Source organism: Sitodiplosis mosellana, unplaced genomic scaffold, assembly GCF_009176505.1.
Source record: "Sitodiplosis mosellana isolate CC-2019 unplaced genomic scaffold, AAFC_SMos_1.0 Smas_scaffold_47, whole genome shotgun sequence".
Classification (NCBI taxonomy): Eukaryota; Metazoa; Arthropoda; class Insecta; order Diptera; family Cecidomyiidae; genus Sitodiplosis; species Sitodiplosis mosellana.
Genome location: NW_022595289.1, coordinates 2,763,646 through 2,781,083, shown reverse-complemented (window position 1 = coordinate 2,781,083; position 17,438 = coordinate 2,763,646). Strand labels below are relative to the sequence as shown.

The 17,438-nt window shown below is 36.3% G+C and overlaps 4 protein-coding genes across 9 annotated transcripts in view; 3 read left to right on the top strand and 1 right to left on the bottom strand.

Moving 5' to 3' along the window:
- The first annotated feature begins 305 nt into the window (after window positions 1–305).
- On the top strand, window positions 306–12,763 carry LOC129570008 (peptide transporter family 1-like). 6 transcript variants are annotated; one of them, XM_055449354.1, is made up of 8 exons: window positions 306–861; window positions 2,143–2,397; window positions 9,598–9,676; window positions 9,821–9,962; window positions 10,065–10,426; window positions 10,520–11,604; window positions 11,704–11,790; window positions 11,874–12,763. In XM_055449354.1, the coding sequence occupies exons 2-8, from the start codon at window positions 2,365–2,367 to the stop codon at window positions 12,369–12,371; spliced, it is 2,286 nt and encodes a 761-aa protein (XP_055305329.1). In that variant the 5' UTR covers window positions 306–861; window positions 2,143–2,364; the 3' UTR covers window positions 12,372–12,763. The 6 variants fall into 6 exon arrangements, with proteins under 6 accessions (XP_055305329.1, XP_055305328.1, XP_055305331.1 ...); XM_055449353.1 differs by having other exon boundaries at window positions 327–808; XM_055449356.1 differs by having other exon boundaries at window positions 343–808; window positions 2,290–2,397.
- Window positions 2,923–6,614, top strand: LOC129570012 (SAM50-like protein CG7639). Its single transcript, XM_055449362.1, has one exon. It carries the CDS (start codon window positions 4,963–4,965, stop codon window positions 6,310–6,312), a length of 1,350 nt encoding a protein of 449 aa, XP_055305337.1. The 5' UTR covers window positions 2,923–4,962; the 3' UTR covers window positions 6,313–6,614.
- A 366-nt stretch (window positions 12,764–13,129) lies between the features above and the next one.
- Window positions 13,130–16,751, bottom strand: LOC129570013 (chitinase-3-like protein 1). The gene is made up of 9 exons (XM_055449363.1): window positions 16,347–16,751; window positions 16,085–16,248; window positions 15,340–16,004; window positions 15,186–15,277; window positions 14,978–15,109; window positions 14,400–14,888; window positions 14,149–14,296; window positions 13,910–13,977; window positions 13,130–13,847 (listed from the first exon to the last, which is right to left on the bottom strand). The coding sequence occupies exons 3-9, from the start codon at window positions 15,396–15,398 to the stop codon at window positions 13,543–13,545; spliced, it is 1,293 nt and encodes a 430-aa protein (XP_055305338.1). The 5' UTR covers window positions 15,399–16,004; window positions 16,085–16,248; window positions 16,347–16,751; the 3' UTR covers window positions 13,130–13,542.
- Window positions 16,752–16,859: 108 nt separating this feature from the next.
- The window catches only part of LOC129570015 (proteasome subunit alpha type-5-like), a 1,274-nt gene continuing 695 nt past the window's right edge, over window positions 16,860–17,438 (top strand). The window contains exons 1-2 of the mRNA XM_055449366.1: window positions 16,860–16,999; window positions 17,115–17,371. Of these exons, the coding sequence (XP_055305341.1) occupies window positions 17,115–17,371 (257 nt within the window). The 5' untranslated portion in view covers window positions 16,860–16,999. The remainder of the gene's footprint in view (window positions 17,000–17,114; window positions 17,372–17,438) is intronic.

Sequence of the window (17,438 nt, the reverse complement as noted above, 5' to 3'; positions counted from 1 at the left end):
GCGTATTGAAATCTTTCTAAAATTAGAAAAAAATGAACTCAGTCAAGATCATTTTTTGCTGTCAGCTGTGGTCATCATTACCTTTACTACGTACAAAAAGACCTTAATTTTCCGCTAGAATGATGCTTACCGCATATTTTTGGGCGCATGGACACAAAAAAAATGTGTCACATCATCAGTGACAAGAATCAAAACTACACCGTAAACAGATACCGATTGGAACGCACGGCAAGTTCATGTAAACAAAAACAGACACACACACACACACACACACACAATGTCTGGCTGAAAAGTATCTATGCGGCGTAATTTAATATTGTTGCTGTTTCAATGTATCACTTACACTTGTTGCTTGCAAACGAAAACAAAAAGTGAAGAGCAGTTCAAAGCACTCAACAACATAATTCTGCGTCAAATGTGTGTTTAATTTCTGCAAATTCAAAGTGTTTTCATTTGGTTTTATTGTCGGTGAAAATGAATAAACACATTACTTTGAAACAACAATCGTGTAAATTCGTTTTTTCCTCATGCTATTTACAAGTGAAGAGAATGAACGACAAAAGCAGATATTCACGCAGACATTGAAAACGAAATCATGGTTACACCGAATACTGTGTGTGTTGAGAGACATAATGAGACTTTGCGCGCGATTGTATTGCTAAACACTCCGATTGAGTACTCAGCTGTTGCTTGCTGATGAAGATCGCAACACCGTCAGTCACACAAAGTCCGTCAAACAGTTAACAGTTTCGTTTTTGTATATCTCGTGTGCTTGTACACTGTGTGTGGTGTTCGTGATTTTTATTTGGTTAGTTTATTGCATAAAAATTGCGGCAAAATTGTTGCGATTGTGATTTTGTGGTAGAATTGTTTTTCTCTATTCGTTTGAATAAAAGCTTTTATTAATTCATTTGAAAATTTGCTCAATTTGCGACGGCTTGCATTTCGAGCAGATCATAATAATTACATCAATTGAAAATACACATGATTTAGGCATGTTTGTAATTTCATTATAAAATGAACCAAACTGGTGAGCCGCCGACACACTAACTCAAAGAAAAAAAAAGAAAAAAAATTTAGCAAACGAGTTTTCAATTTAAATAAAAGTAAATATTGTTGAATTAATAGACCGTTTAAATTGTGCGCTATTGTATTATTCTGCGGTTCGAATCTCTCTCTCAGTATATACTTTTCTCATTTTTTTCTCTTCTGTTTTATTTCATTTATTTTGAATCGATGATTTCACACATTTTCCTTCCATCTCTCTGCTTCGTTTTAATTGCAAACTGTAGTTGGTGCTGACAGCATCATTCCAGTATGTAACCGAGGTGCAACAGATCAGAAAACACGCTCGATTTTTCCCGTGTCATTAGTATTCTATTGTGAGTGAGTGTTTGCGCGAGCGCAAGCGCCCAACCAGTAACCACACGAGCCAAAGCCAAAAACCGAGCCGAGCCGTTTCGAACAGTTTCCAATTACCACACACAAACATACACAATTTCTCGTTGATTAGAATTCATGAAGAAATCAAACCTCTTTCTAAACAAAAATTACACGCCTTCGAAAGTGTTGGTGCATTTTTTTCCGTTTATTTCATTTTATTTCATTTGGCACCTTCGTTAATTTAACCATTCAAATCGAGCTGGCGGTTTTTAAAATTGATTATTCGTTTACAAACACTTAACGCTTGTTTGCGCGTCCGTCCGTTCGCCCGAGAGAGAGTATACAATTTTTTCTCATCTCCCGTTTAGTCGGTCAGTGTGTGCAAATTTGCGGACGAAAACGAGCCATAGAAAAAGGTGCATGCTACGCGATAATGTGACAAAAATAAGTCGTGTGCGATACTGGATACGAAAAAATAAAACGAAAGCCACTTTCAAATGTCAAACGATAAATTATTATAGCAATTCGCTCGCAACGACATTTCATCATCTTCATATTCAGTTTTCCTAATTGCTGCATCGATAAGATTTATCTCGATCCAAAAACCGAACACACAATTTGAACATGCTCAAGGTTTTGCTCGATTTGCGGCTGTCAATAATACGAAAATTATTAATATCGAGCAATGGGCAAACAATTAACTGCTGCCTTGTTCAATGTTTCGCACTTAAACCCGTTTCTCGTTGATTATTCTTTCAGAGTAACTGGTGTAAACAGAGAAAAAAAAACAATAAAAAATAAATTAATACCTATGTTGTACGAGATAACACATTGGCATCTATAACGAAACTTAATATTTCGGTGATTGAGCAACAAGTGTACGACTATCGAAAACAATTTTAACAGATCTAGTGTTCGGACAACAAGAGAGCGAGAGGTGTTTTGTGTGGCGTGCGTTTTGGATTTTAATTCAACATCACAATGGTGAGCGGAGTGCTAGATGTTAAAGAGCCTGTAAGTAATACCATTTTTTAATACCCACACTATCTCCCATCTGAATCGCATCATCTATTTCGTAAAAGTGCGTACATGTCTGAGACCCTCAAAATATTAAATCTCTCTGCACAAAAATTGAATACACGAAATTCCAATAAACCTTGGTCTTTGGATATTTTTTTTCTCATAATTAACGCATTAACATGGTAAAATGCCATTTTGAATGTTTCTCTATAACGAAATCGAATGTCGACTGTTTCGTTATGCGAATTAGTGAGTGAGTGAGTCAATGCAATGCATTTTTCCAGTGAAACATATGAAATAAATTTGAAATATTCCGTTAGCACATAATGTTAAAACAATTGACACACCACTTCGTTTTGCCAAAGACACTGAGCCAAAAACACTCCAATCGAAACAGAGAGAGAAAGAGAGAAGAAATAGAACTAAAAAAAGTCAGCTAGAGAAAACCGCACGAAATTGATTCAATGTTGAAAAAAAAAACAACTCCGGTTTAAACATCTGAAGCCAATTATTGTTTCAAATTAGCGGGAAATTCCATCGATATACATGTATACTTTGAAATTTCCCAGGCAATTTCGTTGAAATATAACAAACTCGCATAAAATTCTCAATGATAACGCGATAAATTTTAGTGTTTTTTTAGCATTGTGCTAAAACTCCATTTCAAACACTTTTTGTGTTGAATATCAATCAAGCGTTGACAAATGATTTTCGGTGCACTGCAAAACAAAACGGTTCCGTACTTTGAACATCTAACGAATCGATTCAGAAGTTGAAAAAAAAAATCATTGCAGCTAAAACTGCGTAGACTTCTGTTCTCTGATCGAGCCAATAAGCGCTGTGGCATTTTATGTATTTGGGACGCAAGTTAATAAATATTCATCAACTTTTTCGGTCAAAACGTGTGTCGTTAGCTATTTTACTGCTACATCTTCGGTGACACCACCTTCAGATAATTCTGGTTTGCATCCAAAAATTATCATATATTGGCTCTCGTACCTAGACACTTTTGGCTGTTGCCATTAAATTTCGTTGCTATATTTAACTGTTTCACAAAGAAAGATAATTCACAATAGATTGAAAACGTGTAATCAATATCGTTGGCCATTTTCACTAAACGCATACACACAAAATCCAGCAAATTGAATTAGGTTTTATTCTAATTGTTTGTAATTCTATGTGCCTAATTTTGGAACGTGTCACATTTTTCATATCGACAATATAAATAAAGTTGTTTCACTAAGATTCGTAATTAGAATAAATTGGCTGTTGCCATAATGTAATGTATTCACGTTCGATCGTTGTGCGTTGTATTGATATTCGAATCATCAGTCTCTGTGTATGGTAATGGAGCGGCCAAGTGAAGGCTTACGTTGATTTATTACAATAAACAATAGATTTAAAACACATTCATATCTCTTCCAACGGTGTTAAATTGATAGACAATCCGCATGAATTTACGATTTTCAATTAAATGATTCGGATGATGTCGCATTTCATTATCATTCAGGCATTCGATAGTAAAATAAACAGTTTGTTAGCCTGAATTCAAATAAAATATCCGTAAATTGATAATATCTTGTGAGTGTCTTTCAGCATTTGCGTCGGTTAAATAATCGATACCGTTTTTCAGTCGCATTAAAAAGATCTTTTTCTCCTCACGAATTCTTTGTTCATTTGCCATTCGTTGAAATGGGTTTATCCAAAAGTAGTAAAAGTTTGTAATTTAAGATTAATCCACACTCAAAATGGAAATATAAAAAACAGTCAAAACACAGAACGTCATTTAGTCAAAACCGGTTGTTGTTGAAGAGTACACGTAAAAAAACCTATTTCATTATCTGAACTGTCTGCTAATTGAATTTTTTTCCCATTTCAAAAGTATCAAAATCAATCATCAGTCATTGTAGCACTTTTTTCCATACCGACTCTATTATACAGTAGTGGAAAACGAACCTGAACACATTTAGAAAGGGAGAAGCTTCAAGTGAATAATTTCACATAATTTGTATCAATTTATTCATTACTCGGTTCGGAGCAAATTTTTCCTATCAATAAAAAAAAATACATGTTAAATAGGTGAGTTGTCTCAATATACACAGACGACAGAGAATATTTGAAAAACTATATTCACCACAGTTGCGAGAGAACTGTCAGTCAGTCGAGGTGTGTGTGAGTGTGTGCGTATCTTTTTTTCTCTTACACCGATACAACGGCATGGTCGTTTCGCGCGTTTGACAGTTGTTCTATTTGACTTTTTTTCTCATCTTTTTCTGCGAGAACGAACGAAATTGCAAACAATTTGCAATTAAAATCACGCAATTGGTGATTATTTTTCGACAAATTACACAATAATTCGACAATGGAATAGAATAAATAAGAGAATCAACGGAAATTTAAGACACTAGTTATAACCAAAAAGCATTTTATTTTCTCAGTTTACTGTATAAATGGATTGTACTAGCTATAGTTACAGTGCCGATTTCATTATCGTGAACCAAAAGTTAAAATCATAGGATTTCAATCAAAATAGTTGCAAAAGTGTAAATAAATAAGAAAATGGGTGCATCGTCGTCGTCAAGAAAAGAGGAACCGCAGGCCAGCGGTACGAGGAAGCGAAATGTTGATTTGTCGAGATTTTCAGCACGGGTGGACAATGTGAATGTTGGTGGCCTTGGAAGAACATATGATGATTATGTAAATCGGGCGGTTCGGAATCTCTTCAAAGCAAAAACATTCAACGAAGTCGTCGTCGAGGTGAAAACATCGATGAAACAGTTGGAAGAGCTTGGCATTTTCAAATCATTACGAGCTTCGATTGATATAAGTCGGGGCGAAAATGCCAACGAAAATGGTTATGAGGTGTCGTTCGATGGTGTTGAACTATCTCGACTCACCGGTAAAATTGGCACCGAAATTGGACAGAATGAGGGTGCAGTTTCAGCCGAAATTGCGTCGCCAAACATTTTCGGTCGAGGTGAACGACTGGCAGTACATGGCAGCTACAGCAATCACAAAACTACTGACATCAATATTAAACTAACAAAACCATACTATCACACATTTTTGGGTGATTTCAAACCAGAGACATCAATCATCTTATCAAAGTATTCGGCGGAATTTCCGTGGTCCAAGTATCGAACAGACAATTTAGCTTTGATTTTGGATGGAGCGTTCATTTTGCCCGCACAAGTTCATCACAATGTTCAGCTCGAGACATCAATTAGAGAGATTGGATTGACGGGTCGTCAAGTGCCATTGTTTTTGCGTAAAAACTGTGGACCCCGCATGGCAACTATCTTGCGACACACTTGCACAATCGACGAACGTGATAGCACAATATTCCCGAGCAGCGGCGTGTTTCTTCGTTCTACGCACGAAATTGCCGGTCTGGCCGGTGGCAATGTTGGTTACACAAGCCTCAATACACATGCTGAACTCAATGTACCTTTGTTTGCTGGCATTTCGGCACAATTTTGTACGCGCATCGCCCTACTGCGACCAGCAAAAATGTCCCCACCCGTCCCGATCAATAGTTTATTCACATTGGGTGGACCACAATCGCTACGAGGCTATGTAATGGCTGGAGCTGGTGAGCATATTGATGGTGTTGCAACGGGAGCTCATTCATATATGGCGGCTGGTGCACACATTTGGACACCGTTACCGTTCTTTAGTCGACAGGGATTCGCCAATCTGTTTCGGTTGCATTTCTTTGTGAATTGCGGTAAAACTGATTCATTTGTGCTGGATGCCAATAATTTGGCCAGCTCCGTAGGTGTTGGAATGGCGTTACGAATGGGCGAACGGGCTCGAATTGAATTCAACTACTGCGAACCGCTCACAAACAGAAATAGTCAATTCTTTAGGAAAGGTTTTCAATTTGGCATTGGCTATGATTTCATTTAAGCAAACCAATTGAATACAAAAATAAACGCATTAAAATTTTGCAAACAGAAAAACTAGTTTTGTGTCAAAAATAACAAACAATTCCCGGAGATTTCTATCGCTTTTTAAATTCGATGTGCATTTTGAGCAACGAGAGTTGACCTTACACACCATATAAGTATTTTTTTGCCTCTGTAAAATCATTGTTAGACTTCACTTCATCAAATTTATTGTGAGTGTTACAAGACAAACGGATAAAACAAGATGAAAACTGTACGAGATTGATATTTTCGTTAATAAAGCAAACTATGAAATGAAAAAAATTTGGTTGTAATTTATTTAGATTTAAACTGAAAACCATCTTTCCGGTGACATTGTTCGTTCACCTGTCGCAAATACTGCCACTAAATTCACACAGGTTAATTTCATTCGCTACACTTTGTTTACACAAGTGATTCTCATTGCTGAAATGAAGAGGTAATTCTCACTGTCGACAAACACGGAATTGAAGAAAAAAAATCCACTTAAATAGGTATATCAGCCTTTCATTTGCGCACGTTTCTTCTGAATTGACCGAGAGATAAACACAGCGTCAGCTCAAACGAAAAAACACACGAAAAGTCCACATTAAAAATACCGCTGCTGCTTGATGGTGCATTGTTTAAGCATTTTTCATGTTTTTTATGCACATTTTTGCTTTCTCTGGCATTTTCATTGATCATTACGCACTCTGCAGCATTGTCATTGCCAGACGCTAACTGAACACTCGTGATTTTACGGCTTATGAAAGCAATAAAGTGCTGAAGAGAGCGAATGAACGATATCACTCCCTCACGTTCGTATTGTATACCATTTTAATTTGGCATAATTTTTCAATTGATTTATCGATATAAACAATTGGCCGAAAAAAATGAGATCAAGTCAATGAACACGCGTGCATCCAAAAGCAAGTAAATGACGTATGGAGATTATGTCATTTAAATGAGACTATTTTCGTGATCGACTTGTTTATATTATTTCCATATGAATCCAATTGGATTCAAGGTTTCGTGCTCGCGACGATGACGACGGGTACTCTGTTATTACGCATCCATTTATCCAAAATAAATAGACACTCATTCATTTCATTACGTTTGCACGTTACTCTGAGTCTTTTTGTTTATGCTTTTAACATTTGAATTGAACCGAAAATGGGCACTTGATCAACGTGCCTCGTAAACACACCAAGGCTGTGCCAACTTCGTACAACGACATACTTTCTAAATGTAAACACAACACACACGACACCGTCGCTCTTGTTGATGAGCCCAAAACTCACCGGTAAATTGCGATTCAATTCATTTCATAGCGATATTTTTTCACGATACACAAGCTGTAATCAATAACGATGATGATGGGTAACAGTATCCAATCGTAAAATAAACACTTTTTTAAAACTCTGGGTTAATTTTTCTTCATTTTACGGTTGGTTTTCACTTCATTTGTTTGCAGATTATTTGCAGAGACAAATTGATAAATTAATTTGACCATTTTAATGATTATTTTGTAATAAAAATTTATGATTTATCCTCCACGAAAGGTAGGATCATTGTATAAACGCCCAGGCTATGATAGATTCTGCGGAATGGCATTTATTGCATTCAGACCTTTTTCTTTATGTCACTTTCTTTACGAAATTTGAGATTTAAGCTAAAAGATACCACATAATACCGCAAATGAATGCCATTGATGGAACATTCGCATTTATGGAAATATTTTGCTAGTCCGTCTGCAAACTCTTTCTCTTTTTGCCATGCAAGAAATAAATGAAAGCGAAACTATTCAAACAAACACGCACTAGTGCAAGCAACGAGACAAGCAGCAAAGGCACACCAATGTGTTGAACCGAATTGCATTACCCATTTAAAATACTTCAAACTAAGTTTCAACATTTCTAACGAATATTTAAAAAAAATACAAGCAAAAAAAGATATGTGGTGTTTTCACTCGTGCATTTTTTCTGCCGTTTTTTGCTAAATTGAATGTTGTTCATCGTTTTACGCAGTTTCCGCTGTGCGATCATAAACCGCTGTTGTTTTTCTCTCTTTCTTTTTCGACTGAGTCGAGCTGACTTGAAAATGTGGGAACCGTCTCTGGTCTTCCGAGCCCATTATTAGGTGTCGGATTATGGTTGGAACTCAGAATAACAAAGCATCGTGTGAAACTGACGTCAGCAACCGCACATTCAGTGAAAGCGAAAATTCGGAAATCGCAAACATGTTACAAATCATTTCTGCTGTTTTAATTATAATGTGGGATAATCTCATTTTTGAAGTCGAATTCAGGCGATAATCTGACGTCGGCAGTAGCAACGACGATGGCGGTAGTTCAAATTATGAAATATAATTAAGCAATGAAAGCTCTTCTCATGCAATCTCGAGCCTGAAAATGCGCTATTTTAAATTGAACAAAGAAAAAAACAGTTCATTCCACTAGACAGAAAATGAACATTTCGGTTGTAAATTGTGTGTTCTTCCTGAATTGAACTCATATTGAACAAATAGATCTTTTTTGCCACAACAATTGATGTTAAATAACTTTTTTGCCGTATGTTCTATCATTTTTTTGTTAATATTGGCGAAATAAATTCTGTGTTCAAATGGTGTAAAATTAATGAAAATGATATTTTTAAATATGGCACCAAAACTCACTTTTATCGGTATCGGTAGTGTGAGTGAATGTGAAGTATTTTCGATGTTGTATTTCAGCGCGATTCAACGAACGCATATCTGGTCAAGGTTGTGCCAAAATACGTCGAACGCTCACGTTTGGACATAATTGAATTTTCAGACGAGCTTATGCATGTGACCAAACCCCTGGTCGAGACGATACAGTCGGTGTTAAAACTGCAACCTAGCAATTAGTTTTGAAATCAGCCTAACTGCTTTGAAATCAAGCTAAAAGATTCCAAAATTGTGCATTTTGTAAACTATACGAATGAAGAACAAAAAAAAATTATTGCCTCAGCATAGACACATACACACATATTTCGATGGATTCAAATTCAGTTTCACTGAAGAAAAACAAACGATTTTTCTGAATAGAAAAATAAATTGTTCGATAATGTTGTTCGGTTATTTCCTCTGCATTCTTTTTTATATATTGATTAACTGTGTCATTTGTCTGCATAAATTTAACTGGTTTTTAAATCACAACCAAATCGTGTACTGATTTTCTTTTCCACTTATACTTAGATCTTAATAAATTTTTATGCGTGTTGTTGTTTTGGTTTTTTTTGCACTCATGTTTTTGATTTTCACTTTGCAGAAGCTGAAATATCCCAAATCGGTGGCTTTCATCATTTGCAATGAATTCTGCGAGCGGTTTAACTACTATGGCATGCGAAGTAAGTAAAAAAAAAGAACATACCTTAAAGAAATTGTGCATTTGGATCGGCTCACACATTCCCCGCAGATGACCGATAATTTGAGTTTTACCATTCATTCTCATCTTTATCAACGTTTCCCTTTCGTTTTGTACCATTGAATAGCGGTGCTCGTGCTATATCTCACCGGAAAGTTGGCGTACTCCAACGACGATGCTACGGTTTTATTCCATGTGTTCGCCAGTTTAGCATATTTCTTTCCGTTAATTGGTGCAATCATAGCAGACAGTTGGCTCGGGCGCTTCAAGTAAGTGAAGAAATCTTATCGAAACAATCGCTTTTGTTTCTCACTACACGTTATGAACGAAAAATGTGGAAAAAAAATTAAATTCTTTCTCGCTTTCTATAGGACGATTGTATATTTGTCGATGATTTATGCTCTGGGCACCGTGGTGCTAACACTAGGAGCCGTGCCCACATTAAATCTTCCCACAAATCAAGTGACTGTGCTGGGTTTGCTGTTAATTGCCATGGGCACGGGTGGTATAAAACCGAATGTGTCGGCATTTGGTGGTGATCAATTCAAATTGCCAGAGCAAGCGAAGCATTTAGCCACCTTCTTCTCGTTATTCTATCTGTCAATCAATTTGGGATCCATGATTTCGACATTATTGACACCGATTTTGCGTGAGAACGTGCACTGCTTTGGCGAGCTCAGCTGCTATTCGCTCGCATTCGGTGTGCCGGGAGCATTGATGGTCATTTCGATTCGTAAGTTTGCTTCACTTTCATTTCCCGAACACACACGAACGTTTCGAAAGTAATTTTAATGAAATTCTTTATTTGTTCTCTTTATCCACACAGTAATTTATGTGATTGGCAAGCCGTTTTATGTGCTGATCCCGCCATCGGGTAATATTATCGTGAAAATCGGCAAATGTATCGTGCAAGCGTACAAAACTCGGTCAAAAGAACGGCTGACCAAACCGCGCTATCATTTTCTTGATTATGCCGAACCAAAGTACGGCAAACAATTGGTGTACGATGTTAAATGCTTGGCAAAAATACTGGTTTTGTACATACCATTCCCGCTATTTTGGGCGCTATTCGATCAGCAGAGCTCACGATGGACGTTTCAAGCCGCCCAAATGGATGGCTTTATCTCACAACAATACTCCATTAAGCCGGATCAAATGCAAGTGATGAATCCGCTCATCGTCGTTTTTTGCATTCCGCTGTTTAACTTCGTTATTTATCCCATGCTTGGGAAAGTCAAAATCAACACGCCACTGAGGAAAATGGCGCTTGGCATGACATTGTGTGGCTTGGCGTTTGCCATGTCTGGATTCCTTGAGCTACAGCTAGAGAAAACGTATCCGGTGATGCCTAAAGCAGGAGAAGGGCAATTGCGCATTTTCAATGGACAGTCGTGTGGCTTTCAACTTCAAACCAATTTACCATCACACGAGAAAATCTACTTGGCCCCGAATTCAGCGTGGTCCGAGAGACACATCACATTCAAAGAGAACGAGCCATCGAAAACCATTCAATACAACATCACTACAGAACCGGGCAGCACTTGCGAACCAATCTCATTCAACGGAGACCTGAAGATTTTTCCAGAAAAAGCAACGACCTACCTTTTAGCCGCAACCAATGCATTTGTGCAATACGAAGATTCACTCGCTCGCTCCAAATCCACTTTGCCACTCCTTCGAATCTTGATCACATCGTGGGTTAACAGTTCGGATGTGATCAGTAAAGAGATTATGATTCAAAATATGCTCAATGCTCATTCATACAAATTACACTCAGATTTGAATAAACTGCACGAAGTTGAGGTCGGCAGCTATTTTGTATGGGTCGATGGAATCCAAGTTGGTGGATTTGAACTGAAACACAACGCCGCTTATTCGGCGGTCATCACTCAAATTAGTCAATATAATTATGTAAGTTGATTCGATTGTTCGATCAATATTGATACAGTTTCTCTTGAATCCGTCTTAATTCAGACAATTAACACACTCAATTGTTTTTCTTTTTTGCAGACGATGACCGTTCATACAATAACGGAACCACCTTCACTGCACATTCTATGGCAAATACCTCAATACGTGATTGTGACAGCGGGCGAAGTGAGTTTATGTTTCGAAACATGATACATTTACAAAATAAATCAAAGAAAATATTCTAAAATAATAACAACTTCTCATTTCAGATCATGTTCTCTGTCACTGGATTGGAATTCTCATTCACTCAAGCACCATCGTCGATGAAATCAGTTCTACAAGCATTTTGGCTGCTCACTGTGACTTTTGGCAACATTTTTGTTGTGATCATCGCCAAGATCAAGGTTTTCGACACGCAATCGGGCGAGTTCTTTCTGTTTGCTGGTTTGATGGCCCTGAATATTATTCTCTTCATCTTCTTGGCCAAGAGATACAAATACCGGGCCGTGATTGAAGACATCGAGAACGATGAGGCGGCCACTCGAAATGCGAATATCATCAATATGAACAGCACTCCAGCATTGAATGAAACATTCGTAGTTGACGGTTTTGGGCCGACTGCAGTGGCAACATCACAATCCAATCCGCGCTCATCGTTGTCAAACGGCAGCAATGCTAGTGAGAAACTAGATTCTAGTCCAAAATGCTTAAAACGCAATTCCAATGGCAAAAACGGTGTCGACAAATACGGATACACAGACATTTAAGTGGAATGGAATGTCATTTGTCCCGCGGAGACAATTTTTTGTGATATTGTTAATTGTTAATTCTTTTTATTGTTAGAAACCATTTAATGTAACAAACTTGTACATGTATATTTCTACTGTTCTGTTATTCAAATTCTGGTTCTATTACTGTTACTTTTGCTTTTACTGTTACTGATTTTATTCCAATGCAAACGAAATACGACTTTTTTTAAACAATTTACTTTCTTCTTGTCATTGTAATCAATTCAGAACTGTTTAAATGAAAACTACCCATTAACATTTAACATTGTGAAATTAAAATTATTTTGTATTTTTACGATTTTTTCCATCTACAATCAAACTACTTACAATTATTTTATTTCGAAAATAAAGACTATTTTTAAAGAAGCTAATTGATTTACGTTTTCAACGGATACAATGGAAACTCATTCAAATTTACCCCAGTTGTCTGTACGTTTCATAGGTTAAATTTTACTGCTGGAATTCTTGCGGAGAATTTATGCTATGGAGCTAGTAATTCATAATGATCAGCAAACATACAATGCAAGACTTTATTCAGTTTATTTGCCAAGAAGAAAAGATGGGAAAATCTACCACTACCTCCGAATATTCCCGTGTGATTGAATAGAGGTAGAAAAAAATTGTTTTAGCAAAGTTGTAGTATTACTTAGAGTTATTGAACTATATAAAAGGCTTTCTCGCTTATGCGGCAAAAAATTCTTTCTGTTCCATCCATTTAACAAAAGAACACATGAAGATTTTAACATATCCAATTTTATTTAACATTTCACAAAATATTACAGATAACCAAACCGGACCAATTTGCTTGGTAAATAGAACTACTTTTATGGTATAATATTGAATTTGGTAGAGCTGCAATGCATGTATTTTCAGACCTATAGGTCTATATTAATATGTATACATATGTATAAAATTCGTTCGTTGATTTCTTATATATTAATACCAATATAACAGACATGATTTTTTTCTTCTCTACAAACGTCGAGCTAATTTGAGCCAATTAACTGTATACATCAACAGATCTTTTACAAATATTTAAACAAAGATTTTAACCGTGTCGGTTCTCAAACGATTGCAATATTAGTCATTATTTCTAAAATATAAGTCTTAATTATCTCTTAAATTGTTCTAAAATTAACAGCCAAATTGTTCAGTTTTTCGTAAACAGTAAGTCTCTGATGGCGCGCGTCAATGGGAATGTATGGTCATTATGGTCGTTTTCACCGTAGTAGCAAGTCGATAAATAGTCATCTGTGTTAAGCGAAAAAATCATAACTCCTCCGAAGTCGGCTTGATTTACATAATTGGTTTTACACTTAACACTGCGCTCGTCCTCATATGAAATCCATTCGAATCCAGCGGATATGTAAGGTGAGCAAGTAATTGAGTCAAAAACTTTAGTAGCGAATATATGGTGGCGGTCGAATACACATACATCATTATAGGTGACAAATCCTAGAAAACAAATTGGTTTTGTTCCAAACAAGTTATGCTTTTGAGTGAAAAATGGTATTTACCTAGAACTCCAGTGGATCCAAACCCATCAGCTGGACTACCAATTTTCTTATTGAACGGATTTACCAATCTGTAAATGACATATTCAATTTGTATAATTACGCTAGGCCCTCAAAACTAATGTATGAATTTGAATGGCAACCATTCCATATATCATGATGTTGTGAAAAAAAATCCCTCGTCGAGTTTAATCCACCACCATTATGATGATGAATATTGCGTTGAACTTCTACCTACATACCTGAAGCTATGTCCATATGTTGGAATCCCAACGATGATTTTGCTCTTATCCAATCCTGATGAATTCCAAAAGCTTAAAGAAGCATTGATGTTCAGCGTGGCTAACACAGACTGTTCATTAGATCTTCTATATAGTGGTGCATTGAGCCCTAAAAATCATAGGGAAATTTAGTGTTTCCAAATTAAAACAGTATCTCTTCAAATTGGGATTATCAAGCATTGCTGGTCGAGCATATACTATGTGAATCTTACCAGTAAAAGGCGAAGATGTTGAGTAGAAATGAAAGTCATATGTCATAACATTGATATAATCACAATATTGATTCAGAATGTTGAAGTTATACGCGAAATATGCTATTCCTTCTGGTGCGGCCACAGCGAGGCTTAGTAAATATTTATCCGTAAATTCTCGACGAATTTCCCGCAACAGTTGCGAGAAATGAATTTTGGAATCAGAGCTGGGAAATTCCCAATCGAAATCGATGCCATCCAATTGATATGTGTCCAGCGCAGATTTAATAGATTTAATGAATTTTTGACGACTACCATGTCTATGGATCATTTGGATAATTTCGATTGAATTCGACGGGCCGCCAATCCAAATTAGAATTTTTAGCTTCATATTTGTTTGTTTCAGAGTTTGCATTTGCTTGAAGGTCTCCTTCAAAGTGTCACTGATAACTATTCTATTATCTCCAATTGTTGCAATCCCGACATTGATATGAGTGCATAGAAATGCATCTTAGCATACAAAAGAAATTGAAAAAGTGTTTTTTTTTTCGTAAATAATGAGTTTCTCTAAATGGTTTCTCTCTTTGCATCAATCTCACCTATATGATTCGGAGTCAGATCATTTTTCGAGTCGCTTGGAGTCGTAAAATAGCATATCAACTTTCGCTGGAATGACGAAGATTTGGTTTGAGGGAATGAATTCGTTGTGTGTATGTTAGTTGTTGGCTCTTCTGTTTTTTTAATAGAAGAATAAATGAGAAAATTATGCTCCATGTGAAAAAATAGATCAAAATTCATTCACTGTACTTTCATGAATTACTGTCGACCAGGCTATGTATGCGATAAGGTAGCAAACGATACATAGAACAAACAAAACACCAACTCGTAAGCAGATCAACCTGAAGAAGGAAATAATTAAAAGTAAATCGTTTGATTTATGCCAAACTATAAGTTTTATTACATGCAAGATATGTGCGTCGGTCCATTCAACGATGTATATTTGTCTCGATACTTGTCCATTTTGTTGAGAAAAAGAGATTAATTAAATAAAAACATTGAAAATACTGTTTCAGGCAAAAATGTAAATAAACACAGTCTTGTACTGAAATGACAGAATGAATTGTATGTTAACGCGTTCGAATAATCTGCGTTCGAATTTAGAACAAACTTTTGTATGACACATCAATTGCATTTGACAGCTGTGAAAAAAATTTCAAAGAAAAAAGCTGTTGCAAGTCGTCGAAATGTAAATGTGAATGAATTCATTGCTTTATTGCAAACTATTGTAACCAAGATTTCCCTTTACTAAATTTCTCTTTGAAACCCTTAACAACAACATCTAATTCATAAATTTCATTGGACTCTTTCTCAGCTGGCTCTCTATCGTCGCATGCATCGTCATTGAATATACGAAAAGGTTGTCCCAGAACTGCATCTGTGCCAGTCGTTTGAATATTCAGCTGTGTTATCTTGCACGTAGAAGGAAGCCTGAGACTGCTTTGAACTTGAAAATGCTCATTTAAAGCAGTGCCCAAAGCACCACATCTTGGCTTCAAGAAAAAGTACATATTTGTTGGCTTTGGTACACTATTTTGCTGGAAAAACTCTGATGATTGTAGTATCGACCTAAAATTTAGAAGAAAAATGACAATAACCAAAACAAAAGTCTTTCAATAAATGGTTTGAATGTTGACTTGTTGACTTACATGATAATTTGCCTTTGTATTGTCCGTGCTGAATCGATGTGTGTGTCAGTGGTAGAAAATTTTGGGAAATTGATTTCGAAGCATGCCTTAGAAGTGAATTTTGTCGATCCCATTGTGATTATTGCTTGCTCAATCGTTGAGTTGGCAAATGACTTATGAACAATCTATTTGGAGGGATAAAATATTCAAAATAAGATCATTTTTCCCGAAATCTCTCGAGTTCGAAGAGAGAATATTTTTCAAAAATATTGTCAATGCTTACATCGGAAAACTGCTTATATTTTTGATAAACTTGAATGGCTTCGTTTCGCTGTCGTTCAATTTTGTAATTTTTCACCATTGCATCGAGTTCGGTTGTGTTTTTCGCCTCAGTAAATTTCTCTATCATGAACCGAAACTGTTCAAACACCAGTGGAATTTGATTCCAGTTGTACAATAGGAACTCCACTACTGAAATCAATATTTTAGCAGCAGTTTTGCTCGTAACCGCCGTTTCGCCTAAGCTCACGTCAACGACGTTGTTATTCGATTTACTTTTTGCATTCATTTAATAATATTACACTGAATATTTATTGTGGGAAATTTATGAAAACACAGTACAAACTGGCTGTTGAAAACAATGGATCGGCTTTGCGTTATCTTACGTCAAAGCGCTGCAAACATTGGAAATTCACCATGATGCAGCTACATTCAAACATTAGTACTAATCGTCACATCGATTTTTAGTACGAAATACAACACGAATGACATTTCAACCAAATTTGTTTACACATGTCATTGCGGCTATTTGTTTTAGTGTAGAAGCAATCAATTTAAAAGCAGTCCATTTAAATGGAATTTCTAGAATTCATTTGAATTAATGTATTTAAATATCATCAAATTGAACTGAATTTTGGTCTACTACATCTTGTAAAGGTAAGAGAAACGGGTTGATATGGGATATCTGAGAAATTGTCACACAATTAACACTTCAAGTGGTTGACTTTGTATCGTAAACGATTTATTCGGGAAAATTTACTATTTGTTTCAGATGTTTCTTACTCGTTCGGAATATGATCGTGGTGTCAACACATTTTCACCAGAAGGGCGTCTATTCCAAGTCGAATATGCCATAGAGGCAATCAAATTGGGATCAACAGCGATCGGCATTCGCACGCCTGAAGGAGTCGTTATGGCTGTAGAGAAGCGAATCACATCTCCACTCATGGAACCATCAACGGTTGAGAAAATCGTCGAAGTAGATCGGCACATCGGGTGTGCAACATCAGGATTGATGGCTGACGCAAGGTACACATGCAAATGCTCAAATTTATCGATAGAAAATGGAATTTTCACATTTATTTCAATTTTTAAT

Bases quoted from the DNA above. Each gene is read 5' to 3' on its own strand.
- LOC129570008 (XM_055449354.1), top strand. From the start codon at position 2,365: ATGGTGAGCGGAGTGCTAGATGTTAAAGAGCCT. The intron at 2,398-9,597 runs GTAAGTAATACC...TTCACTTTGCAG, and splicing joins TGCTAGATGTTAAAGAGCCT to AAGCTGAAATATCCCAAATC. The intron at 11,605-11,703 runs GTAAGTTGATTC...TCTTTTTTGCAG, and splicing joins AAATTAGTCAATATAATTAT to ACGATGACCGTTCATACAAT.
- LOC129570012 (XM_055449362.1), top strand. From the start codon at position 4,963: ATGGGTGCATCGTCGTCGTCAAGAAAAGAGGAACCGCAGGCCAGCGGT.
- LOC129570013 (XM_055449363.1), bottom strand. From the start codon at position 15,398: ATGGACAAGTATCGAGACAAATATACATCGTTGAATGGACCGACGCAC. The intron at 15,278-15,339 runs GTAATAAAACTT...TTCCTTCTTCAG, and splicing joins CCGACGCACATATCTTGCAT to GTTGATCTGCTTACGAGTTG. The intron at 14,889-14,977 runs GTGAGATTGATG...TTGTATGCTAAG, and splicing joins TCTGACTCCGAATCATATAG to ATGCATTTCTATGCACTCAT.